Raw genomic sequence first — 26,974 nt, 5'->3', positions numbered from 1 at the left:
TGCTCTCCCACATCTGGAAGCCACATGTCGGCGGCAGCTGTATAAAACGGTCAGCCCCGCAGACCTAGGGTGATGTTTTTTGCCAGAAGCCCGGGCGGCATGGACCTCACTCGGCTGTGGGTGCTGCTGGCCCTGGTCACCGTGGCCTGGGGCCAGTATGGTGACTACGGGTACCCCTACCAACAGTACCATGACTACAGCGATGACGGGTGGGTCAACCTGAACCGGCAAGGCTTCAGCTACCAGTGTCCCCACGGGCAGGTGGTGGTGGCCGTGAGGAGCATCTTCAACAAGAAAGAAGGCTCGGACAGACAGTGGAACTATGCCTGCATGCCCACGCCCCAGAACCTCGGGGAGCCCACGGAGTGCTGGTGGGAGGAAATCAACAGAGCTGGAATGGAGTGGTAAGGGCGGCCTGGGCTCTCGGGCGGGGGCTTGGTGGCACATCTGTCCCCCTGCATCGGCTTGACCACAGCCTCAGGTCTGTGCCAGGACTAGGCCAGGAGTGCACTGTAGCTTTCATGGGTGGTGGGGGCCGGGCCGCTGCCCAGCGGCGACATTAGACGACAGAGACCCAGGATGGGGAGTGCAGACGGGCTCCCCCGCGCCTCTGTTCCTTCCAGAGGCCGCCCTCCTCGTAATCTGGTCCAGGGACTGCTTTGGGTCTGCGAGAAGGTTCCCAGCCTGCAGACCAGAGGAGTATGGAAATTGGCAGTCTTTAAGACACTTTAGAGCCCACAACCAACGTCGTTGTGGTGTCCGGACGGCGTTTTCGTCTCGCAGCAATTTATTTTTACTGTTTCACCAAAGGACTGGTGCACGGTTGTCGGGGGACGAGAAATGACTGGCCCCTCCCCACAGACCGTTTGAGAAACATGAACTGAGAGCAAGCGAATGGGGGGGGGGGGCAGAGAAATGTAGGCAAAGAGAAGTGAAATGAAAAACCTCTCCGCCGCCCTGAGAAGATGTGCTCTCTCAACTATAAATACTGAGCCCCTTCTCTCTGCCTGAGCCGAAAGTGGGTTTCACCACTGTAAAATAGTTTATGGAAAACTGTTGGGGGAGAAGGGCTGCTCTTTGCCTGACGGGGCTCCGCCACAGTCAATGGCATGGACACGGTCCAAGTCTGTGATTCGCTGTGGGGTGTGACCGTCCCAGCCCCAGTACTTGGTCAGGAGCCCATCCCAGTACTACTGACGGCTAGGCTGGTTATTCATTCAGCCTGGATTGGGGGCAGGAACCCTGGGGGGGGGGGGGGAAGGGGGAGGGGAGCCCTGGGAGGTTGGGAGGGGAGGGCAGCCCTAGGGGAGGCAGGTCCAGGGAGGAGGATGCCCAGCTGGGAGGCTGCTGTAAGGCAGGGCTCTATGAAGGTTCCAGCAGGCATGTGGCATAGAGGGGGTTGGGGTGGTCAAACTCTGGGGGATCGCTCGGTCAACAGACAGAACCATGATGAGAGGCCAAGAGGCAAAGACAGTGACCCGCGGAGGAGCCAGGCAAGAGAAGGGACCTCTGAGTGGTAAAAACAGCCACCGTTTACTGAGTGCTTCTGCTGGGCTGGAGCCATGCTGAGTGCTTTGTATGGATTACCTCATTAGTGCTCAAAACAAATCTCTAAGTCATTTTATAGGCAGACAAACTGTGGTCTAGAGACCCAGGTGTTTCCTCAGCCGGAAAGTGCTAGAGCCAGGATTTGGATCTTAACTCCAAAGTGGATGTGCGTGGTCCCGGTGATGAGCTATTTGAGAGCCCGCTGCCCCCGCCCAGTGGGGGCCATTGGCTCAGCTGGGGGACCAGGGCTGGACTCAAGGCAGTTCTTCATCCTGGGAGGATGGGATCTGCAAAGGTCAGAGCACAAGCCCGGCCCTGGAGGACGGGGGACCAGCTCGGTACCCATGACTGACGAGGGGTTCCGCCAGCCTGTGGAAGGGATGGGGAGAGGGTCCCACAAGCAGCTGCAAGTGGGGCCCTTCATCCGGCCTTCCCCGTCTACCCCACTGCCTCCGGTGAGCAGATTTAATCAGCCCAAACTCCTTCTGGTAGGCGGCCAACTCAGAATGTAGCCTCACCTCAAAGACCTGAAGCAGGTCCCAGTGCCTGGCCTGGAGCTCAGGACCAACCCAGTTATACTTCCACCTGGTCCTTCCATCTGGGGGGCCATGATATGGATGGGTCCCCTTTCTAATCCCCCCTTTTAGAGACAGAGTAAAACGGCACTCGGAGATGATTTTTTCACCCCAAAGGAAAAGCCCCAGGCTCTGAGTCAGAAGGCTTGGGTTTGGATCCGGGCTCTAAAGACCATGTGACCTTGGACCAGTGGTTCAACTCTCTGGGTTCCCACCTCATCTGGAAAACGAGTGGCCCCACTACATGATCCCAGAAGAATCCACACCGCCAGCACCCCACGCTCCGTTTGGCCCTGAAAACGCACTTGGATTTTTCTGGCATTCTGTTGATCTTGTGTTTATCCCTGCTAGGCAGAGGAAGCAAATGATGTTTAGTTTTAAACTTGCCAGCTTGCTACTCAGCTAATCACAGAGTTAAAAATGCACAACCATGAAAAACAGCCCCTTTACGGTAAACCTCGGCTGCCCCAGGACCAACACCAATTACCCCAGAGGCATGGTTTTAGATGATTATTGCCTGGAGTTGAGACTTCATTGTCAGTGAAAACTCTGAAAGGAAGGGATTTGTTTGTAGGCTGAGGGGCAGTTACGTCTTCCCACGGGCTGCATTGCAGCGTGTAATCTGCTCTGGGGAAAGAGTCGTTGATGGTTTTGCGCAATTTGGCTGCCTTTTTTTTTATATATATGTATATTAAATATAACTTATTGTCAGAATGGTTTCCATACAACACCCATTGCTCATCCCGACAGATGCCCTCAATGCCCATCACCCACTTTCCCCTCTCCCCCGCCCCCCATCCACCCTCAGTTTGTTCTCAGCATTTAAGAGTCTCTTGTGGTTTGCCTCCCTCCCTCTCTGTAACTTTTTCCCCCCTCCTTCCCCTCCCCCATGGTCTTCCGTTAAGTTTCTCAGGATCCACCTATGAGTGAAAACATATGGTATCTGTCTTTCTCTGCCTGACTTACTTCACTTAGCGTAATACTTTCCAGTTCCATCCACGTTGCTACAAATGGCCAGATTTCATTCTTTCTCGTTGCCAAGTAGTATTCCATTGTATATAGAAACCACAGCAATTTCTTAACTCCACACGTCTCCAAAGGCAAGGGAACGAAAACCAAAAATGAACTGTTGGGACCTCACCAAGATAAAAAGCTTCCGCACTGCAAAGGAAACAGTCAACGAAACTCAAAGGCAACCGACGGAACGGGAGAAGATATTTGCAAATGACATCTCGGATAAAGGGCTAGTATCCAAAAGCAATTTGGCCACCTTGTATAACTGACTCAGCTTGCCGGTTTATTTTAAGAGGCAGGAGGAATCTCGAGCTCAGGTATGACGACAATACATAAGATCTACTAAAGACGCTTGCTAAAAAATAATAATAATAAAAAAATAAGTAAAAAAAATAAAGACGCTTGCTAATAAGAGCACAGATTGGAAAGGTGCTCCAACCGTGGCTGAGCGGCTCGTAACACTGCTGTTTGCTGTGGTTTCTCTGTAGAAACCATAATGCCAGATTCTGGTGTGTGGATCCTGGCTCCCCAACTAATGACCACCAGGAGGCTCTACGTAGGTCCCACGCGTGGCATTTCGCTGTTTCAGGGCATGGCTGTGTTGTTCCCGGGGAATCGTCTCTAAATTGACACAGCACAAGCTGTAGGACATGTCGGTCCTGGGCGGAACAAGATGAAGTTGGAATTTTCTAGTCAGGCTGAGCTGTTACGCGGTGGAAAGAGCTTTGGTCTTAGAGTCAGGAAACCCCTGATTCACAGCTCCTGTTGCTATCATCTGCCGGCCCTGGGGTCCTGCGCATTCATTCTAGAAAGAAAGAAAGGTGTAACACCCGCTTCGCAATAGGGTGCAAGGAAAAATGTGTAGAGGAACCCTACATGTATACGGGAACTCCAAATCTCATGTAAACAGATGCCCGGCACATCCTGGGCGGTCCATAAAGGTTCAGAGATTCTGGAATCTGCTGAGGCTGGGTTTGGACAAGCCACCTTTGCATGGAGCCTGCATTCAGAGGAACAGCGTTGTGTTTATTGGCACCTGCTTTCTTCCTCCACTCCCCTCCCCTGGACTTCAAAGGACCTCAGGAAGACCTTTTGCAATGGCCGCTTCCATCAGAGCTGACAATTTCAGCGTATTCAAGTTCAATTTCTTACTCAACGCGCCTCCAAAGGCAAGGGAATTCAAAGCAAAATGAACCGTTCGTGAACGACAAGCCACGTGATGGAGAAGAGGAGAAAGGAAAACTCTCCCACTGAGCTGTGGGAGCACCCACGTCAGTCTGAACCTGGGACTGGTGGGCAGAAACTCAGTTTTTTCCATAATCTCAGTGTTCCAATTCTAATGGAGACCAGGGCTCTGGGTAGTACGGGGCAAGCCCTCCTGATCTGTGGTTCTGAGCACTCAGGACACACAGCGCCCGCCTCCTCAGAGATCCTTCCTCAGACCACCTTCTCTAAACTCACGTTTCTCACCCTCCACTCCCCAACCCGCTTTATGTTTGCGGTGGTGCACCTGTCATTAGCCAATGTGTATTTGTATATTGCTCGTCTCCTTGAAAACAGGCTTCACAAATGTAGGGACTTCGTCTTATTCAGTGCTGCGTAGAATATTCTCCAGCGCCGTGGATAAGGCTTGTGCAAAGCAGGCCCACTAAATACGTATGCAAGACTAAATCTGACTCGTTAGTGGCTTAGGCAGTCCCAATCCCAGCCGGTGTTCCCACCGCCCTCACCAAAGAAGCCTGCGGATTTTTCCGCAGGGGACGCCGTTTGGTTTCCATTTTTGAGTCTCAGCATTCCACTGTCCGTAATATAGGGCCCAACTTTATTGTTCAAATCTCACTGTGACGAGTTGCCTTTGCGGCCCTGCAGGATGGTCTTTTGAGATTTCCCAAAGTTCTCTAAAACATACAAAGGATGGTTGACACACTTAAGATAAGTTCTTTTTTAGCTTCCACTCTCCCACCCCCCCAAATGTTAACGTCCCCATAAGCTTCAAAAAAAAAAAAAAAGAAAGAAAATACAGTAGCGAGCTCTTTATCTCAAAAGCCACAGAGCCCCAGTGCCATATGGATTCCGGGCTGGATCTCGGAACAGCAAAAGGGCATTAGTGTGAAAACCGACGAAATTCCAAGTGAAGTCCGGACGTTAGGGCCGTACTGATGTCACTTCCTGGGTGTTCATCAAGGCACCGGAGTTCTGAGAGATAAGGTCAAGGGAACGACTCCTCTGTAAATCTGCATCTATTTCAAACTAAAAAGATATTTGAAAACAACGATGCAGGCTAGTGGGGTATGTACCGGGAGTTTATGAGGAAACGGCAACAGAGTCGAAGAAGCCCGGAGCTGGGAGGGATCTGGAGAATAATTCACAGCAGTCTCCTTGCTTTGTATAAGAGGAATAAAGGCCAAGAGAGCCAGAAATACATTCGGCATAGGAGCTATTACCCTTGGCCTAATTTATGTGACGCTTTGGAGTTTATAAACATTCCCCATTTATACGTTCCTTTGCTCATTCATTCACTACCAAATGCTCATCATCACAAACTTTGCCAGACTCCGGGAACCTGAAGACAAATGATATACAGTCTACGTATGCCCTTGGCTTCCTCATGGTCTATCTAATCTTACTTGTTCCTCACGGTAATACTGGGAGGCAGGCCTTATTATTTCCCGGTTTCGCAGACGAGAGACTGTAGCTCAGAGCGTTGGGAGACTTGCCGGCTCCGAGCTGATGAGTAGCGGGGGGGGGGGGGGGCCAAGCCAGACAGTCTGATGCCACAGAGCTGACGGCGGATGTGAAAGGTCGGCATTGTTTTTGTGCTTGGATGGAGCCGTGGTGAGTGCTGGGCTGGCGATGATACCCCATCCACCGAAGAATGACTTCTGGAGGCAAGGAGGCAAGTGTAGGAGGAGGGTTATGGCAGATCCAGGATTCTTGCCAACTTTCCATCTAGGTCGCGCCTCTAAGTACTAGGAATCAATCGTCTGGGGGAAACCTTGAGTTCTGCGAACTTGGCTCTTGGTTGGGCTGATCAGGATGGCAAAGCTTCCCTCCTCCGGTAGGGGGTTTGCTCCTGCCGGGGTACTTGTCAGACATAATTTTCCCAGTAAATAAGTCTGACCCACAGACTTAGGATTGCTTCTTCTGTGCGTCCACGTGTGTGTTTCTTTGAAGCAGTGGAGAGGTAATTTTTGGAGTCAAACAGGACCATTCTTTTTTTTTTTTAATTTTTTTTTTAACGTTTATTTATTTTTGAGACAGAGAGAGACAGAGCATGAACGGGGGAGGGGCAGAGAGAGAGGGAGACACAGAATCGGAAGCAGGCTCCAGGCTCTGAGCCATCAGCCCAGAGCCCGACACGGGGCTTGAACTCACGGACCGTAAGATCGTGACCCAGGCTGAAGTCGGACGCTTAACGGACTGAGTCACCCAGGCGCCCCCAAACAGGACCATTCTTAAAACGCTGCCCCCTCCCCCACTGCTGACGCAAATCATGTCCACGTTCCAAGACCCAGTTTCTACCTCTACAAAGACAACCCCCTAGAATTGTTGTGATAAGCACCTTCGATAATATTGTAGGCATTCCTGGCTGTGTGTCCTTGGGGGAATCACTTAACCTCTCCCAACCTGAGCATCCTTGTGTACCAAATGCGAGTGGGGGGGTGGGGAAGGGGGGGACTGGTTATTCAAGCCATTTCACAGGATTGTTTGGGTGATTGAAATAACGAACACAGAGACAGTGCTGAGCACAACGGCTGGCACATGGAAAGTCCCCGGCAAAGGTCGCTTCTTTTTACTCTTACGACTACTCTGTAGAAACCGAAACTCAGTTTCACACAGTGAATTGGACAGCTGGCGCTGAAATATAAATCGGGCTTACAGGGCTTACAAAGACCCCTGATGGGTACGTACCATTTTGTTTTAGGAACATGCAATTCGGTTCTGATCTATGAATATTTAAATGTACATTACGAGCGTCTGGAATATTTGTCACATTTTCAGTTAGACCTGGAAGTAGCGTTAGATCTCCTGGTCAACAAACATTGCGATAATTGATGTTCAAGGTCTCCCGGGGCTGAGCCTGCAGTCCCCACGTGACCTGAAATTATTCCCAGGCCATAGCTGATCTCAGGCCATAAATCCATCATAGAAGCTCATCTGCATCTTCTCAGAGGCCTTCGGGGTAGCCTTGACTTCTTGTGTTTTTCCAAAACAGGGCTGGAGTTTGTACTGTGGGGAGAATTTGTCTTTCTCCCTCGGTCCTGGCCTGTGTCTTTTTATCCAGAAAAGCTGTTCAACAGGCCATTCGTGCTTCCCCATCTGGAAACCTGGCAGACAGGCCGGCAGACATGAAACCGGGACAGAGAAGACGGCAGAACTCTTCCCCAGATGCGGGCAGGCAGAGAACAGCCTGCGGACAGCTCGACATTATTTAAATAGGTAGTTCGCGTCTCCACCATTGTGGCAGGAGGCCCAGTACTCAGCGGTGCAGCACTGACCTCCAAAAACTCTGCACTGTCACACTTTGCCCCTAAACTGGGTTCGTCTCTGCCCCTGGCCGCTTCCCTGTCCCAAGGTCCCCACCTGGTCTCTCATTTTTCTTCTCTGCCTTTAGTGTCAACCCCCTTCTTCTCCCCACTGTCTGAATTTCCACAGTGAGTGCTTCCCAGCACAGCCCTCTGGAAAGACCGAGGATAGCACCAGGCACAGAGGAAGTTCTGATGAGGGTCTGTTTGTTGAAAGACTTAAGAAACATTCTAAAGCCCTGTGAACTCTGGTATAAATGCCTTAGAGGAACCCGAAGGATTATTCTGGGGAAAAGAGAATTAGCGGGAATCGAGGCTTCACTCCAAAATAACGATTCTCTCTTGGGGGGACTTGAGCCCTCCTCAAGCCGGGTTGGGGGAGAAGTTTGGCGGAGTGAATGAGGCCGGGTCACCGTGTCTCACACAGTCTCCCTCACACCGGCTTTTCCGGTTTCTGTCTTGGCCAAGACTTTTGCAGGCGTTCTTTCATTCGGTCCTCACGGTGACTTGGGTGAGGCTCCGCACGGCCTGGTAAGGACAGGACAGGCGCAGACCTCAACAAAAGCTCTTCCCCTGCATGCTTCTTTGTTGGACGGCGGCAGATACAGGAGAACGTTTTCTGTCTCTGCTTTCGGGGCAACAGGCCCAAGACAAGCCATTTTCCAAAGGCCACTTCCCAGAGAAGGTTCCTCCCTGAGGATCGTAAGGGGGGGACTAAGTAACTGCCTCCTAGTCTACCTTCTGGAAAGTTTCTCCCGTCAGGGGGAGCCGGGCCAACGATGATCCAGGTTGTGAGACAAAACCGAACCTCCGGCCTTCACGGGGTTGGTGAGAAGGAAAGGCTGCCTTCCGACGTGGGGAGTAGACAGCCTCTGAAGCAGGGCACCCCGAGGTTCTCAGGGAATCTGGGCCCAGGGCTTCCATGGGGTCCCGTCATAAGCCACCCAGAAGCCTACGGGCTTGGGTCCTTATCCTCCCATAGGCCCCTTCAGGAGCATCGCACAGGTGCCGGAAAGGAGAGCAGAGCCTCTGTTGTGTCTTTTCATCACCAACCACTTCTTTTTCTTAATGTTTATTTATTTTGCAAGAGAGAGAGCACACGAGCAGGTGAGGGGCAGAGAGAGGGAAGAGAGAATCCCAACAAGGCTCCCTGCTGTCCGCACAGAGCCTGATGCGGGGCTCAACCCCATGACCCTGGGATCGTGGCTGGAGCCAAAGTCAAGAGCAGGACGCTCAACTGACTGAGCCACCCAGGCGCCCCCATCACTAACCATTGTTAACGACTGGTTTGAATCACTCGAGCCATGCCAGCCCTCCCCTGCTCCCCCGCACCCCTCCCCTCTACAGCCACCCTCACCCTTCTTCTCCCCTGCCCGCTCCGTGTTTGTGATTCTGCAGCTTGTGGCCAAATGTTTAAGTGACTCTTGTCAAATAAGGTGCTTTCAGAAAAGATCAAAAGTTGCCAGAAGGGAGGGGAGGAATGCCCAAAGCTCTATTCAGTTGACACCCTCAGCCTGAGGAGGCTTGGTTCCTGAGGGCGAAGGTGGATGTGGGGAGATGATCACTCACTTGGGTACTGGAAATTTCATGGAGGGGGGGGAGTTTCAGGGTCCTTTCTGGGTCTAAGCGATGGGCTCTCCCAAGTCAACTCGGTCATCAGTCATCCATTCGTTCGTTCTTCTGTTAAACATCTGCTAGACCCCTTGTGTCAGGCACTGTGGGGACTTCAAACTAAAGATCAAGCTGTCCCTTAAGGATTTTACCTTCTACTGGGGGTGATAAGTGAGATCTAAGTATCTATACTACAAAATGGTGTGTGTGTCGGGGCACCTGGGCGGCTCAGTCGGTTGAGCGACCGACTTCAGCTCGGTTCACGGTCTCACGGTCCGTGAGTTCGGGCCCCGCATCGGGCTCTGGGCCGACAGCCTAGAGCCCGGAGCCTGCTTCGGATTCTGCGTCTCCCTCTCCCTCTGCCCCTCCCCGGCGCAGGCTCTGTCTCTCTCTGTCAAAAATCAAATAAATATTTTTAAAAAATTAAAAAAAAAAAAAACAAAGTGGGTGTGTGTCTACAACCAAGGCATCCAACCCCCGTGAGCTTTGTTTTAGGGAAACAGACCCTCAAAGAATGCACTGGAGTCCACCAGCTTTCCTCTGACCGGAGACTGGGGAGCCGAGGCTGCTTTCGTTGCGTATGCTCAACAGTCGTCAAGTGGACGAAATGAAAGTATGATGGCAATAATAAATGACCGAGCAAGCGTCGAAAGCGTCAATAATAAGTCATTTAGTAAGCGCCAGGATTTTATCTGCGTGGTGTTATTTCGTCTTCACGATAACCTACATAAGTATGTGCGATTATTATGTCCGTTTTGCAAATGAGAAAACCGAGGCTGTTGGAGGCTACGAAACCCACCCAAGGTGACACAGCTGGGGGTGGTTGGAGCACTTGGTCCGGCAGCATATCCCATGCTGTTAGCCTTTCTGCTCCACCGATCGCCACGTGAGAGTGAAAATGGACCCCAACAAAAATCCACTTCAGGGAGGAATAATTTCATGGCTTGGCCACACGCACTACCAAAACCCCGGTGCAGGCTCACTCTAGCAACATGTGTAGGTGACGGGACAGAAGGTAGGAGAGGCGAGCCCTGTGTGGTTCTCTAACTTTTGCCACACGGTCTTACGCCCCGTGCCTGTCGTGTCCAAATGATCTTCACAGGGCAGCCTTCCTGAGGTGGCGAATGAGGGAGTGACAGGCACACTTGCCCTGCGGGACGGTGGGGCCAGCTGCCCGGCTGACCACCGGCAGAGAATTCACAGGACGCGGAATGCCTTCAGCACCGGGACTCCACGGGCTCAGGTCAGCTTCTCTTGCCGCACTAATTTTTACTCGAGGGAAATGATCACCCTGGGAACCCTGTCCCTGTGGTGATCCGAGTGCCTCTGACAAACCAGAACAATGGAACAACAGCCACAGGGAAACCACAGCCTGGCTCAGTTCTGAGAAGGAACATTTTTTGTTTTTTTTTTTTTTTAGAGGAAGCCAGAATTGTAGTGATGGTAAGAAAGAAGACACCAGAAGCTTCGTGGACAACTTTTAGCGCTTTCTATTGAAAAGCTCTCACTCACGCTGCCAGAATGAGTCTGTCATAGACCATCTTGGACACTCCACTGCCCCAGAGCCTGGCAGCCCATTCCAATCACGTGGCTTCCAACACGTGCCAGGCGTCTTCCCAAGGGGGCACTGCTTCCAATAAGATGTGGGCAACGGTAGGGCAGAGAAGGCTAGCGCGTCAAGGGCATTTTCATCTGCGTTCCTGAGCTCCTGGAGCTGAGGGCTCTAGGGTCCCGGCACCTGTTGCAAGTTCCAGGGACAGCAACCCAGGCTAATCTGCATGGCTGGCCAAGCACCAAGCCCAGGTCTCAGTTCTCTCCACACGGAAGCACGGAGATGGATGCAAGAGTAAAGCCTTCCAATCAGAGCCATGAAATATATTTAATTGCTAGTGTCAGATCCACAAGATCGTTTCTAGCACTTCCAAAGAATCACATGAAACCCGTCACCACCGATGGTTTTCTAGTTTGTGTGTCAGCACAGCCCCTCCCACCCGTCAGCACGGAGCACTTATTCTTTATCTGTGATCGTTTCTGGAAATGTACCAGGACTTGGGAAAACGGGGTTGTGTTCCGGCAGCTGTCAGGCCAGGACGCAGAGACAACTGCCTGCTCCGCTCACTCGAGAGAGGGATCGGGCTCTGTGGCCGGATGGGTGGGGAATGCAGAGAATCCGAAGGAGCTAAAGACTTATTTTGGAAGGACTTGTGAGTGACCCCCACCCCCCTTGTGAGTGGCCCTCTGTGGCCAGGTGGAGAACAGCGTCCTCAATATCAGCTCAAGGTGGCAACCTTCAGGCCACAGTGCGATTTGGGGGGGGGGGGGAGGGGAGAGAGGAAGTGGGGCAAAGGAGGTGGGACAAAGGAAGAAATGATCACACACCGTCCAAAACCAACGCTTAGTGAGGAAGGCGCTGTGAAGGGAAAAGGGGCCGATCCCCAGAGTGAGGGCCCAGCGACAAGGAAAGGGTGACCACACCCATGGTCGAGGGGAGGGTCTGTGGACCAGAAAAGAGGAGATACCTTCTGTGAAGAATTAGAACGCAACCTCTCAGGCAGGAAAAATGCTCGTCCAGGCAGTTTGAGGCCCAGTTTGAGGCCCAGTTGGCCTGTCACCACCCTGTGGTGGTGCCTCCATATACCAGGACCCACCGTGGGCACTGGGGATAAATCTGACCCAAATCTGCTCTGACCAGGTAGAGCTTATGGTTTAGCGGGAGGTAGGAAGACTCCTGGGTAAGTGCTTCCATCCATTCACGCTCTCCTGTATCCAACTCTACATTCGTAGAAGTCTGTCAGGAACAGTGTTCCCCCAAGTTTCCTTCAGCTGAAAGATTCTGAATCATGTGAATTTTAACGGTGAGCGTAATGTGATTTCTACAAATATAACGAAGTGTTGACTGTTTGCATAAAAATGGAATACGGTGTTGGGAATCTAGGTCAGTCAAAGCATGGCCTGGCTTGGTAACGGTGGCAGCCGGGGTCTTGAGTGTCTCTGTCGTCAGTTCACTTTGGATTGTTCTCTTCTCTTCAGGTACCAGACGTGCTCCAACAATGGGCTGGTGGCGGGGTTCCAGAGCCGCTATTTTGAGTCCGTGCTGGATCGGGAATGGCAGTTTTACTGCTGTCGCTACAGCAAGAGATGTCCATATTCCTGCTGGTGAGCCTGGCGGAAGGAGCCTGGAGTCCAGAGGGGAGCTTGGGGGGTGCTCTGGTCCATGTTTCTGGCTTCAGATAAGCCTGGGCGGTCACAGACAAGCTTAGAATGCAACAGCCAGCATATAGAAGGAAATGAACAAATAAAATTAAGGAAAAGGCTAGAATAATATCCTAGCAGGGAGGGACCTTACAGGTCGCCAACCCAATGCGCCCACACCCCTCTTTTGGCAGGAAAGAAAACAGAACGATAGGACAAGGAAGTCACTTGTCCGAAGTCACCCAGCTGTTTCATGGGGATGTCACCTCTAGAACTTGTCCCAAGTTCCTGGGTGTGCAAACAAGCCAGGCATTTCCGCCTTGGACAAATGGATCCCAAAGTGGCAACATTTGAAGGGTGGCTCACTCAAGTGATTTATCTCTCTGCCGTGTGATGCCAGAAAAGGCAGCCTTGAGGGTTATGCTGTCTTCTGTAACCAGAGTTCCTCCACAGATGCCTGTGTGGCTCTGAGGATGGGCAGTTCCAAAGGCTTAACATTTTTCTGTCCAAAGTTATGGTGACTAGAAAATCCAGATTCCATATGAAGGAGCAGGGGCCTCCTCCAACTCTCCAAAGCTGCCCTATAAAGCAGTTCTTACCCCACCGTGGCAGGTGCACAGGCATGACTAGGACATAGGCTAGAACTGTGACAGGTCCCAAAGGCAAGGACCTAAAGCCCGTGCGTGGTGGCACAGCGTGGAAACCCTGATGGGGCAACAAGAAGCTTGAGGTTGTGTCTCTGTGTTGACGTGTCCTCTCCCTCCCTCCCCTCCTCCTCCCCCAGCCTTCCTCCTCGTCCACTGTGACATCTCTAGAAAGTCACTTTCCTTCTCTACGGGGTCTCAAGTCTAGCCATCTTTTCTGGATCTCTGAGGTTTTTAAGAATCTCATGAAAGCTATAGATCCTGTCTTCGGCGTGTTTAAACAAAAGTTTACAGAGAATTTCCAGGAGTCCTTAAACTCCCGAAAGCCACCAAAAGATCTTTAAGGTTGTTTTGAGCCCTAAAAATTCCTTGACTCCAAAGGTGCTTTTGCAAAGGGCAACCAGATGCCCAGAATTGTTTCCAAAGAGAGGATGAGGGTCCGAAAGATGACTGGGCCCCACTGAGAGAGAGAAGGAGGTAGGAGTCTGCCCACTGTGACCTGAGAAATGGGGCTTTTCCCAATCTTCCCGGCCCGAGTCGGCCAACAGAGGCCACCCCCACCATGAAATCCGCCTCCCTTGTGGCAAGGCATTCAGAGCCAGTTACACTGCAAATAAATTATCTGAAAGAGCAAGCCACAAACTAATAGTCAGTTAATCCATCACCACATTGGCAAGATTTCCCCTTAGGCTCCAAAGGAGCCATCAGGGTTGCAGGATACCGGGTGGCCCAGAGGAGCATGTTCAGGAGAGAGGGGGTAAAGAGGAGTCAGCCCAGAGCGGGCCTCCCTGGGCAGGATGGACACCCGCCCTAATTTTGTGAGGACTGAGATAATATATACCCGGTATTGCCACCGGCTATGATCTGTCCCCTTCAACCCTCCCAGCTGCCGTGTAGACCCAGCCTCCTGGCCAACTAATAAATGCTGAGATCCCAGAGGCATCCAGATCGTTATATCTCAAAATTCCATTAATTGTCTCATGATGCCCCGGACTTCCCTTGATCACTGGAGCGCTGGTTCCAGCCTCCGTCCTGCTCCTCACAAGGGCTGGATGTCCTTCCTCTCACGCACTTTAGAAATGACTCTTTGAGTTCCCTTAGATGCAACCCACGACTTGCTAGGATGTGAAGAATTTCATGAACGGGGACGTAGATATGAAGGAACAAACGCCTTGGGTTAAAGACGGGAAAAGGGAGATGAGCAACTTTTCTTCAGTTGCCGGAGACGTTCAGGGCCCCATGGCAAAACTCACCCCGAGCCTCGCCTGCGGTGCCTCCCCCCCCGCCCCCCCATCCTAGAGGGTTGGCAGAACCAGTGGGGGGAAAGTGGAGAGAATGACTCAGAAAGACACGGCAAGTCAACTTGGAGGCAAGCCCCTCCGAGGAATGCTTTGCTTAGCTGCATCTATTCTGACTGCATGGTGTCAGAGCCGAGAGCCACCATGGCTGTCCCAAGGAAAACTTGGAGAAGCTGCAAAGTGAGATTGCCACACGCACTCACTATCCCACTGGGCTGTCTAGACATCTTAGTGGCATCTTTGAATTGCCTGAGTCATGACGTTCCTTATATCATATGTCTTTAAATTGACTGAGTCATGACATTCCTTCTATTATATGTCTTTCTAAACTGAATGAAGTCTCTAGGGCAAAAATTAGGTCTTGTTCACCAAGGACTGCCTGGCACAAAACAGGCCCTTCATCAATTTCTAGGATGAACGTTGCAAGCCCATAGGAACAGGAACCGTGGTGAAACCTGACACTGTTAGGATGACGTTTTCTAGTTGAAAAGGATTTTTCCACGCGCATTGTTTTCTTTGATCCTTTTAACAGCCTGCCGGGGTGAGGAGTGTTTTCGCACACCTTCCCACAGTGAAAACCGCTGATAACCTTCCAATCTGTAGCCTCCCTTTCTGTCACTTAAACTGGCTTGAATTACCTCCCCGGGAACTAGATGCGTGTGTGGGGGGACGTTTTTTCTCTCCCACTTTGAAAGCCGATCTGCTGCACTGAGCCCGACACTGTTTGGAAGTCGCTAAATGAGCATCTATCCTCTTTGTGTGTGCAGGCCTTTAAGGATTCAGAAATAGCACTGCTCTTGCAGGGAGAGAAAAAAAAAAACACAAATCACCCCACCACCTCCCAGATGAGCGAGAGATTCATTTCTTTAGTTCGGACCAAGGTGCTGCTCTTGCTTCAGACTGAAGTTTCTCATTAGAGAGTAGAGCAAAAGAGAGAATTTCTGATAGATTCAGACACGCTGTCACTAAACAGTCCCCACTGGATGGGTTCCATATGTACATCTTACACGTCTTTATTTACATGTGAGAATTCAAAATCTTTGTCCGGTTGTCTGCAAACCACAAACACATGTCGCTGACGGAGCCACAACCCTTCGGAGCCTGTGTGTTAATAATCCCCAGGCTCCCAGCAGCTACAGCTGCTGCCTGCCATGTACCAGAACGTCCCCCATCGGCAGGTGACGCCGGCCTCATGTAGACGATGGGTCCCAGGAACCAACGGTTTTGAATTGAGCATCTATTTCCTTTTTCTCATGGTTCTTCTCCAGACCTGTGGCCTTTCATTACGTTCATTGCATAGCATGTTTGGATGGACAAAGAATAATGTTCTTCCTCAGAATCAATATAGACGACATGTTCAGTTCTCCTCCAACCCAGACGTCCCATGACTCTCGCACGTTATACTCTCTGCTGCCCAGCTCCCCTCTCCCTGAAGCTCGAGTCTGACGCCAGAGAATATTTTCCTTAATGCCTAGATAGCTCGAGTCCACGACAACGAAATCAGCTTACCAGAACACTCTTCTCCCCCCACTCTAGAGCACTCGATCAAACTAACCTTCAACTCTGGGTCTCGTGGTTCAGATTTCAATACAAGATGGGTGGTGTTTGCCTGAAGTCATGGCAGGGACAAGAATGACGTCACAGGCACCTCCACTGCTGTGTCTGTCACCCCCGCCCCTGCTCAGCACTGTGCCCAGAGTCTGGGAAGAAAGGCGGCTTCTACACTGGTTCCTCCGAGCCATTGGGAGCCAGTATCAGAGAGGTGGAGACACCCACGCTTTGAGACAATAGGACTGGATGTTGCATTTATTTTTAATACGAAATTTATTGTCAAATTGGTTTCCATACAACACCCAGTGCTCATCCCAACAGGTGCCGTCCTCAATGCCCATCACCCACCCACCCCTCCCTCCCACCCCCCATAAACCCTCAGTTTGTTCTCAGTTTTTAAGAGTCTCTTATGTTTTGGCTCCCTCCCTCTCTAACCACTTTTTTTCCCTTCCGCTCCCATTTTAAAGCAACTCGCATTGAGTTTAGTCACTTCCTCTATGAACAGTGGCTGCCTCGCATTGCCTGAGGCCCAAAGCGCTCCTTTTGGGGGACAACAGCCGCTCTGAGCCTGAGCAGAATCAGTCACACCTTTCATCAGCCCGAGCGGCTGTTCACAGTGTTTTGCACTTGAGAAATTGTATGTGCTGCCTGCATGGCAGTGATGCGTTTCCCCCCACCACCCCCACCCTAGGCTCAAAGTTCAAAAGCAGCAATTTCAGAGGTGTGGCTCGTTGGCGAGTGAGCGTCGGCCACCCCAAGGCCAGGCCCCGTAGCTCCTCAGAACAAGGCAAGCCTCGCGGCGATAGACGTAATCTGTTGCGTCATTCTAGCTAGTCCGCTTGCCTTTACTGGAGTCTAGAGACCATCACTCCTTCCATTAATTTTGCCTCAGCAGCCAGTGAATGTGAATGGATATAAAATAGGTTACCATTTAGAGACTTGGATTCAGTTCCCAGGAAGGATGACGACGGTACCCTTTATGCCTTGAGCACCTAGCGTGCGCCCGCTGTTTACTTCAAGCAGGTCCAGCTGCCTCCCAGCCCTAGGCTCCGCACGCAGTGCTGAGCTCTCTCAATCCAGAGGAGAAACTAAGACCCACAGGGGCGAAGTACCAGGGAGTAAGGCGGTGGGGCCTCTAGAAGGGAAAACAGCAGAGAAGGGGGTGATGTGAGCTGGGGCAGAGATGTGGGACGCCGAGTTGTTCCCCTCAGTGTTGAAGACCGGGGCGACCGTGATGCAATGTGGCTGATGAGAGCCAGGAAGCGTGGAAATAAATGTGTTTGCTGAGCAGCCCTGGGCGTGGCCAGTGAGCTGGAAATTCAGTTCCAAGAGAGCAATTGGGAAAATATTTAGAGGTTCTCCTCTTCTGACTGAAGTCAGAGATGTCTCTGGAACCGCATTTCCATGTGCTGTGATACGTATTTGAACCTTTTGCGATCTAAATCTCCAAAACGCCAGGAGAAGGTCGACATGAGCATCCGAGGTTCTTTTTTTTCCTCCCTTCAGGGTCTAAGGTCTCTGCACAGAGGATGGCACTTGGGGGACGGCAGAGACCTGGGCCTTCAGCCCCACGGGGCCAGTTCCCCAGCTCTCTGGGGGAGAAGCCAGGTGGTTGTTCCTTCGCAGGTGCTTTCCTTCACGCATAACTGCATTCGGGTCTTTGCACATCTTTGCGCAAATAATTCAGACAGGTTCTGATGAGGCTCCTATTGGAGATGCCAGGCCATTAGCAAATTGGTCCAACCTGAAATATCCTCATGCCTGCTGGCTTGCCTGGAATAGCTTTGTGCAAGAGGATTGATCGTGAGCAGATTGTTTACTTAAAAAACAAAAACAAAAACAAAAACAAACTTCTCCGTGATTTGCCTGCCGGAGAGGGACAACCTCTTTGTAGCCGGATGTAGAACGTAGGCCAACCTCAACACATCAGTTCTACAAATGCTGAATTTCTCCTTCACGCCACTGTGGGGGCCACTGTCCCCTTAAGGAGTTCACCACACTGGTCATCATCGTGAAAAAAAGACATATTTATGGGATCCTGTTTTTGTAATTAAATGCTACATATGTGGGGCCGACAAGTAATAGGACATTAGAAGAGGGTATTTAAAATCAGGTGCACAAGGCACCTGGGTGGCTCCGTTGGTTAAGCGTCCGACTCTTATTTCAGCTCAGCTCATGATCCCACGGTTCGCGGGTTCAAACGCAGCATTAGGCTCTGAGCTAACAGCGTGGAGACTGCTTGGGATTCTCTGTCTCCCTCTCTTTCTGTCCCTCCCCTGCTCGCTCTCTCTCTCTCTCTCTCTCCCCCCCCCCTCAAACTATGAAATAAAAAAAATAAATAAAATAAAATAAAATAAAATAAAATAAAATAAAATAAAATAAAATAATAAGGTGCCGATTGGGAAGTGGAGGAAACAGGAGGAAAACAAGATTAGAGGTTGGATTGACCAGAAGCAGCTTCTCTCAAATGTCGATTGAACGTGGGCTACTCACCAAAGAATGGGTCAGAAGACACCCTCAGTTTATTCTTGTTTAGACAGAAGCTGAAGCTCCCATCCTGATGCGTTAATTTGCAAAAGCTGGGTTGTTCTTCCAGCTTTTACCTTCGGGAGGCTGTGGTGTGTGCTCCCCTGCTGTCCCACGTGGCGGGATAAGGTTGGGGACGTGGTCCTCGCTGACTCGGGGCCACGAGACAAGGCCCCGTTGTCCATGTGCACATCGGTGGGGCACACAGCCCGAGAGCAGCCTGCAGGAGGCCGTCGTATAATCCAGTTGTCCCCACTGCCAGCAGATCAGGCGGGTGGGAAACCGATCCTGGGGCTGCGACGTTTGACTGTAGGTTCAACTGCCCCGTAATCGATGATAGAGGTGGATTTTGTTACGGTTTTACACTGAGTCACTCTCTGCCAAGGAATAGATTTAAAACCCGTTCCTTTATTAAACCCAGTCCTCAGCCAAACCTCTAACAACCAGTAAGACCGGCCTCTTTATCCAACTAAATCGTAGCTCTACTCCCTCTTTTGAAATGGCTGTGATAACATATATCTGGGCCTGGCTCTGTGATACGCCCCATTCTCACAGCAAAAGGAGCAGGGACATCTGTCGGCTGTGGCTCCATCGATGGTAGCGAACACCGCAGCAGCCCTGTTTTGACTCTAGTTGGGTCTGCTGATAATTTCAGGGCTTTAATCTTAGATGAGAATCTTAGATGAGAATCTCCTCTATCAATCTTAAAAATCCCTTCAGTTTGAGTTTTCTTCAGCTCATAAGTGAGATGTTATTTAATTTCTTTCCATCTCGCTCGACCCCATCTAACACAGGAAGTTGTAAAGGGGTTCTACGTTATCGAGTTCTCGCTTAGTTTCCCTCACTTTGCAAGTTCTCGGTCAAGTTCTTTGTCTTGCCTGCAGATGGCGTAAATGGGGTATCATTTATGTATGTAGTTATGTATGTAGGTAGGTATCATGGGGTGAGAAAGTGTACCCCGATAGTCATTCATCCAAAGTGATAGGAGGAACGCACACACACATACACACACGCGCGCACACACACACAGTTCTGTGTAAGGGAGTATGTGAGGATCCCAATGGAGACCTTCAATAATCTACCCATTTCAGTGTTTTTCTGCTTCCTTATAAGTTCTTTTGATGTCCTGACAAGTCCCCACGCCCCTGTTTCAGTGTCCAGCTATGAAAGTTTACATTCTTTCTTTTCTCTCATAGAAGCTATTGCTGGGGCTTTCCTCTATTAAGACGTGTTGTGTGTGCCCAACACCATCAAGAACTAAAATGGCGACACATCTATTTGGTTCTAAAACTCAGGATCCTGGATCGTACTGAAACAGTAGTTCCCTCTATGGATGGTCTTTGGGTTGTTCACTTCCCACTCATGACTTGGGCCATTTCTTTCTCTACATTTTTAGCGTCAGAGAGCAGGCATAATTTCCATCAATATGTAAATTCCTTCCCTGGCCCCGTTAATCCAGGGTCCGGTAAGAGAGTCCAAACTTGATCTCACAGTTTTGTAACAAAATAACAATAAGAACCAAACATCAAATAAAACAAAAACCCGGCGGGACCGAGACAGAAATGTACTAATGAACATGCACGCCTTCTCTGGGGCAATCTAGAAATTTACTGGATCGCAGTCCCCCACAGAGATCAACTGTCCAGTTGATTAAGGGACCTGTATCTGATCACTACCAAAAATAAAGCAATAGAAAATGCTGGTTAAAGTATTGGATACATTTTTCCCCTTCGAAGCTTAGAACTTCGTGATTTTTTTTTAATGCAAGCCTCTCTTTTCCACGTTAGTCCAAATTTGTTTAACTAACCAAGTAATCTGAGGTCAGATCAGTAAAAATTTAAAAACAAATAAATATCTAGCCTGGTCATTTCCATATAATTTTAGTAATTGGATTTAGCTCAATAGAGTATTGCCATATGTAGAGTCTGCCTTCACACATATAAAACTGTTTGGCACTTAGCTTTCATGCATTGTATCCAAAGAGTGTTTCAAAGTTCCGGAAAATATTTTACGTTCCCTGAAGTAAGGAAAACACCTCCTACCCCATTTCTTTTAATCCTAATTTGCATCATTAACATTCTCAACCAATGCCTCTTTTTTTTTTTTTTTTTTTTTTGGATAAACTTTAGTCTAGCACTTGTTAGAATCCTCGCGGATCAAAAACCAATGGGATCCAAGTGAGGCCCTATTAAGTCCATTTATGAGTCATTTAACACTTTCATTAGAAAGGGAAGTTCCTGTTCTGGGTCCCTTTAGAAGCACTGAATAGATTTCTGAATTAGCAGAGTCTAATTTTCCTTCATGAACACATTAGGCAAAAACACACATAACCCCCCCTGGGTTGGGCTTGGCATCCCAATGGAGCATAATTATGTCTTGAGAAAAGTCTCAGAAGGAGGGCAACTATATAATGTGAAGACGAATTGTGAGCCTCGAGAACGGGCTTTTGGGGCTCTAGCTAACCCCACGTTATCCTGAGCTAACCATTGATCTTGCTGCAGCCAAGCTCTGAGATCCTCCTCCGAGCCCTTCCAGTTTATAAATCAGTCTTTTCAAGATTTCATGACAATCATTGCAATACTAAGTCCACATAATGGAAGGTCTTTGGATCATCAACAGATATACAATAACGCACAATGACCTGGTGAATCCAAATCGGATGAAATTATTGACACTCGCTAACTGCCTTGGAGACGCAGATGAAGACTTTGGCACACCCATTTCACACTGAAAGGACCCTTTTTGGTCCTGAAGATCCCCTTACGAGCCTCGGGAGGTTCTAGATTTATTCCAGGGTGGACCACAGCAAACCTACTTTTAGGGAGGCCTGGGATCAACCTAATCTTGGAGGAGAAGGAAGAAAAAGGAGGAGGAAGAAGAAACAAATTGCTCCTTATGGCTCAACTTCCACCATTTGCACATCACACATACGAGTATTAGTTCCAATAACAAACTTATAAGGTAGTTTTCATTCTTCTCTACAGCAGGAAATTGAGATTAAGTGACTCTCCCAAGGCCATTTATTTATTCAGCAAATACCTCCTACATAGAAGGAACTGTTCCAGGTGCCACAAAACAATAGTGGACAAGGAAAAGACTACCTTTGTGGGGATTAAATATTATTTTAATATTTTTCAAACCCTTTAATCATGACTCACAGTAAAAAAATACATACTAAACTATCACACCATGCATACATCATAATTACACACACATATACAGTATATTTGAAACAAAGTTTTTACACACACGTACACAACCTTCAGCATGTGCTCTGATATTTCCTATTCTACTTTTTATTTTTTTATTTTTATTTTTTAATGTTTATGTATTTTTGAGAGAGAGGGAGAGTCAGGGCGCGAGCGGGGGAGGGGCAGAGAGAGAGAGAGAGGGAGACACAGAATCTGAAACAGGCTCCGGGCTCTGAGCCCCGACACGGGGCTCGAACCCACGAACCACGAGATCATGACCTGAGCTGAAGTGGGACGCTTAACCGACTGAGCCACCCAAGCGCCCCTATGTTTTAAAGCTCACTTGGAAATAACCAGGTGAGTTGATTTCATGATCCACTGAGAAGTCACAATCCACAGTTTGGAAACACGATTCCAGTGGACTTGTCTGGAACGGACTACTAGTGATATTAATTAATATTTCCTCAAGGCCCGAGGAGTTATCTACATCTTTTTCAGTGTGTAGTTTAATGGCAAGAAGAAGGAAGATGAGAAGTGGGAGGCAACTGCCCATCGCCTTTCTGCAGCCTGGAAAGGTTTACTGGAGGCCATCAAACTCTGGCTTGGATTTCCCGTGATGTTCAGACACCCTCTCTTCTTTGTAATGATAGTGCTTCTTCCTCTAAACTTTTCTTCTTCCCGCATAGGCTGACCACAGAATATCCAGGCCACTATGGGGAAGAAATGGACATGATTTCCTACAATTACGACTACTATATGCGAGGAGCGACCACCACCTTCTCTGCGGTGGAAAGGTGAGCCTGCCCAGGGGCTAGGAGTCCAAGGAACTGGGGACCCCAGCAAGGACCGTGTCAGCAGGAACTTCCATCCGGGGTTTTCTCTAGTTTATTTCCTCTTTGGTCTAGAATTAAGGGAGAGGTTGCCAGGGTGATGGACGGCTGTGGGAATGGAGATATTCTCATCAACCATTTCATGGAGCAGCTCACCCTTGGAAATAATGATGGGTTCCAGGCCGCTCCAGAGAAGGAAAACCCCAGCTAGGTCTCCCATGATGTTCTAAGCTCTGCCTTTCACTCGATTTCAGAGAGCGCTTTCCCTATAAATTCAGGGACTTTCTGTCAGGTGATAATCGCCTCACACAGCATATGAATTCCCAAAAAGTCACCCATACGTGTTTTGCAAACAGAACAAAACTTACATTGACTCATTCAATAATGGACTAATGATGAATGTGAGTGTGGCTTACCTTTCGGGGAAATTTATGCTTTTAAATGAAACGACATCTCACCTAACTGAAGTGATCGTATTTAACATGGCCCAGGATTTGACAAACAAAAAACAAAAAACAAAAGAACAAACATTAAGCAGCTCTGAAAAGGCCCCCTACATGGTTCAGGCTCCATCATCAAAGAACCTTTATGTTTATTCATAAGGGAACCCTTCATTTCTCACACATTAATCGTTCTTATTTTAGATGCATTTTAAACTAGCTTAGTTGTCTATTTTCTAGAAGCACAAAGTCTAAAAATGATCAGGGAAAATAGTGCTTGGAATGAAACTCTTCACCAGGGAGAAGAAATCGCCAAATGGCATCACACACACACACACACACACACACACACACACACACTATTTTTAAGAAAAGGAAAGACCTGAGAACTCAAAAAACAGGGGAGCCTGGTGAAAATCAGTGGCTGTGCCATCCCAGAGGGGAGACTGGGTAACAGTGTAGCAGGGCATTCAGTATTCTTGTGACGTCTCCACATCAACAGGAAAATTAGCTCTGCATTGCTTGTTTAAGAAGGCAGGAAAGACTACAATATGGAAAGAATACCATCCAAAATCACGACAAAAGACATATATGTTGGTGGTTAAAATACCCAATTCCCATTGGCTTGAAATGTATCAGTTATGGGGATTAACCCAGGACCTTGGAAAACTGAGATACCGTGTCACGCGTTTGTTTACTATGAACGTGCCCGTGAGATTTTCTGCTGTCGCTAATAGTCAATGGCTTAAAGATCCACAATGTGGGTTCCTTCAGCTCTGTTGAAAGATGCTAAGGCCACCTCCTTGGAGAAATATTGTCAGGGCAGGACCGACTTACTGGGCAGGGGCTTTCCTTCCATATGCAAATCATAGTGGGGTCTTCTTGGTATGGAGTTGCTCAGCCTGAGTGCTGTAGATATCTGGGGCCAGATGATTCTCTGTTGCAGGCGCGGGTCCAGGCATTCCAGATGTTTAGCGGCATCCCTGACCCCTATCACTAGATGGCACTAGCAACCTCCCCTCCCCCATAGTTGTGACAACAAAAAAACCCCTTGGGGAGCAACTGGGAGACCCTCCTGCCAATGATTTTAAGCAAATGACTTGAAACAACAGACTCAGAATTCCAAATCCGGACTCAGACTGAGCAGCACGCCCCAGAGCTGCTGGCCAGAGGTATCTCCCAGAACTACCTTCCAGATCGGAGGCTGGATGGAGACCTTCTCAGGATCAGTTATTGTTCACAATAACTGGGAAGTAGCCTGGCAGGTTGAAAAGGGAGAAGGATAATTCTAAGATTGAACGACAGGCTGCGCTTTGGAAGGATCTGCGTGACCACGGATGGAATGGGTTTTTATTTTTGCCCTTCGTTGGGACTTTGCGAAGGATGTGACAGCCGTGTCCTCTGGTGGGGTTATAGGCACGTAGTTACAGTTGGTATCGTGGGACAGGAGAAAGAGGAAGATTTGAGTTCAACACTCTTGGAATCTGAAATCACTGCCTAGTTATCTTAAGGAAAGGCACGTATTTCTCGGAGTCTGTTTCTTCACTTAAACCCATGAATCACTGTCAAGGTTAAACGAGCAAACCTGTGTACCAGTGTGATGCTGGGTGTACCAAAGTTGCTCCGCAAATAGCGGGTATAATTGTCATATCGCTGTTAGGCGGTATTATTATGCCAGAAGAGCACCACGCAGGCGCTCAAAAATATACGCAGTATATACGTATATATAGGCAGTTAAATATGCAGTTAAATGCGTGAACAAAGAACATAGGCTTGCCCTTAGCAAAGAACATCCATTGAAATGTACCCACCACACCTCATTTTCCCCAATCGAACAATGCTATGGCCTTTCATCCGCGTGCCTGACCTCTAGGACGAATACACGATTCAGTTTCTGCCGTGCGTGGATGGGGGGCATTTTCTTGTTCGCTTTATGGGGGCTTAGGGTTGTGGGCCCCCCACTTCATTTCCCCGTCATGGTGTTTTCTGAATGGAAACACACAGTGTATGGTGTGGAGCCTAGAACTCGGGAAGCATTTAGTAAATGAATAAATGAGCAAATGGATGGCCCATGGAAGAGAAGATTCTCTACAGTAGAAAGGAGACGATGCTAAATAAATGCTTTTATTCCAAACTGTGCACCTATTTGTCCTGGAGGTACTCATGGGACAGAGCAGTGGCCAGCAGACCCTGGGTGACAAACGGGACCTCCACGTGGCCAGGAACCTGTCAGTCACCTGCAAGGTGTGACCTGCCCTGACCAAGGAGGTGTCGAGAACTCCTGACCTCACAGGTGGATTACTTGTCGGTTTTCTAGAGACTTCGTAGAGATCGACATGAGATTAGGTGCCCCTTCGGTTCCTAAATCCTCCAAAAGTCATTCACTGCTTCTCCCTCGGCAGCGATAGTCCTCACTGGCTTGCCTTTTGACTCTCTCCCCACAGGGATCGCCAGTGGAAGTTCATAATGTGCCGAATGACCGACTATGACTGTGAATTTGCGAATGTTTAGAGCTTCCACCTACCAAATCTGGGCGAGGGGAACGGGGCCAGGAGACCGGAGGATGTCCACACAGGTCCACGTCAGCTGGAGCTCCAAAGCGGTTTCTACTGCTCTTTTCTTCTCCCTGAGCTGGTTAGTGGCCACAGCGCCAGCCTTCTGGGCCTTTCTGACTAGTATCACACTTCTAATAAAATCCACAATTAAATCGTGTTCTCACTTTCCGCACGTTCCATAGCAACCGTTTCACGTGACTGACAATGGCTTTCTTGCACACTGCATACACAGTGGGCATGCTCACAGCCGGAAAAATGCCTGGTTCCAGGAGCACCTGTCACCGCCTCCCTACGGCTTTTACTACCAAATGAGCTGCAGGCAGGCCCGGGGCTGAGTGCTGTCTATGAAGGGGTTCAGTGGAGGGGAGTGAATGACAGAAACTGAAGAGGGTGGCAGGAAAGGTCTTGGCAGCTCAGTCTGTTTGGATGAAACCCAGGATCCTCAGCAAGCCTTGAGGGGATATGCTTCCACTCTCCCCCTCCACATAAACCAGGCTTGTCTGGAAGTCCAAGTGCAGAGCTCTGCGCTCCAGGAGGGAGGAGACAGGGAGGTAAAATGGGGAGATAAGAGGGTCTGGGGCAGAGCTAAAAGACCTAGCGTTGGAAGAATCTTCTGAGTGGGAGGAAGGTTGTTGGCATACCTCTCAGGTATGACAATGGTAATGACAATGACGCAGAAACCAGAGGAACGCGTGCAAATCTGGCTCGAGTCAGACAAGTACAAGGAAGGAGACAGAGACCAGAGCATGGGACTCGAGTCAGGAACTTGAGAGGGAAAAAAAAGAGTGGCCAGGTTGCTTTGGGAATAGAAGAGAGGGTTTGAGCCCCTGGCACCTGGAGATATGGCCAGGACTCCTGGGAAGGCTGGCATATGCCCTGTAGCCATGGGAGTTACTGGAAAACTCACCTGGATTGGTCCCGATTTTCCAGCTGGGAAAGGCGGCCCTGGGACTCCATTTCTCTTCTATGTACAGTTTAGGGGTGTTTTCTGCAGAGGTGACACTGTCTTTCCTCTTCCTCTGATGCCTCTGTCCCCAGCCCTCTGTACTCTCTTCATCATAAAAGAAATAAAAATGTTAACATTCACTGCGCTGCACATGTTAAGGGTCGATTTTTGCTGTCTGCCCCTCTCCTTTTCAATTACTCACGCCAGTCGTTCAGCAAATGTCACTTAGCGTTGTGATTTGTGTCAAGCACCAAGCACCGTGCGAGGCACCGGGACGACAATGATGAGTCTGGCTGGCGAATCTAATAATTAAGACATAAAGCACCAAGTGCCTTCACTAAGGACCGGACCGAGGGTAGAACCACGTTTTTGCCTTTGAACCTAACCTGATTTGCCATCAGCCTCCTTCAGCCCCCCTCCCACCAGCTTGCCACATGCACTTGTAACTCTGGGAGCCCCTAGTCCTCTTATCCACACAGTTTACCTTTTGTTTTCAAACCTGTGCCGCCCTTCCCTCCTCCTCTCCC

The 26,974-nt window shown here is 49.5% G+C and overlaps 1 protein-coding gene across 1 annotated transcript; it reads left to right on the top strand.

The window, feature by feature from the left end:
- On the top strand, window positions 1–26,587 carry DPT (dermatopontin). The gene is made up of 4 exons (XM_003999161.6): window positions 1–404; window positions 12,305–12,430; window positions 22,363–22,470; window positions 25,391–26,587. Exons 1-4 carry the CDS (start codon window positions 73–75, stop codon window positions 25,455–25,457), a joined length of 633 nt encoding a protein of 210 aa, XP_003999210.2. The 5' UTR covers window positions 1–72; the 3' UTR covers window positions 25,458–26,587.
- The last annotated feature ends 387 nt before the right edge of the window (window positions 26,588–26,974 follow it).

Source organism: Felis catus, chromosome F1 (assembly GCF_018350175.1).
Source record: "Felis catus isolate Fca126 chromosome F1, F.catus_Fca126_mat1.0, whole genome shotgun sequence".
Taxonomy (NCBI): Eukaryota; Metazoa; Chordata; class Mammalia; order Carnivora; family Felidae; genus Felis; species Felis catus.
Note: the sequence above shows the minus strand (reverse complement) of the source record. Positions and strands in the feature narration are given on the sequence as shown.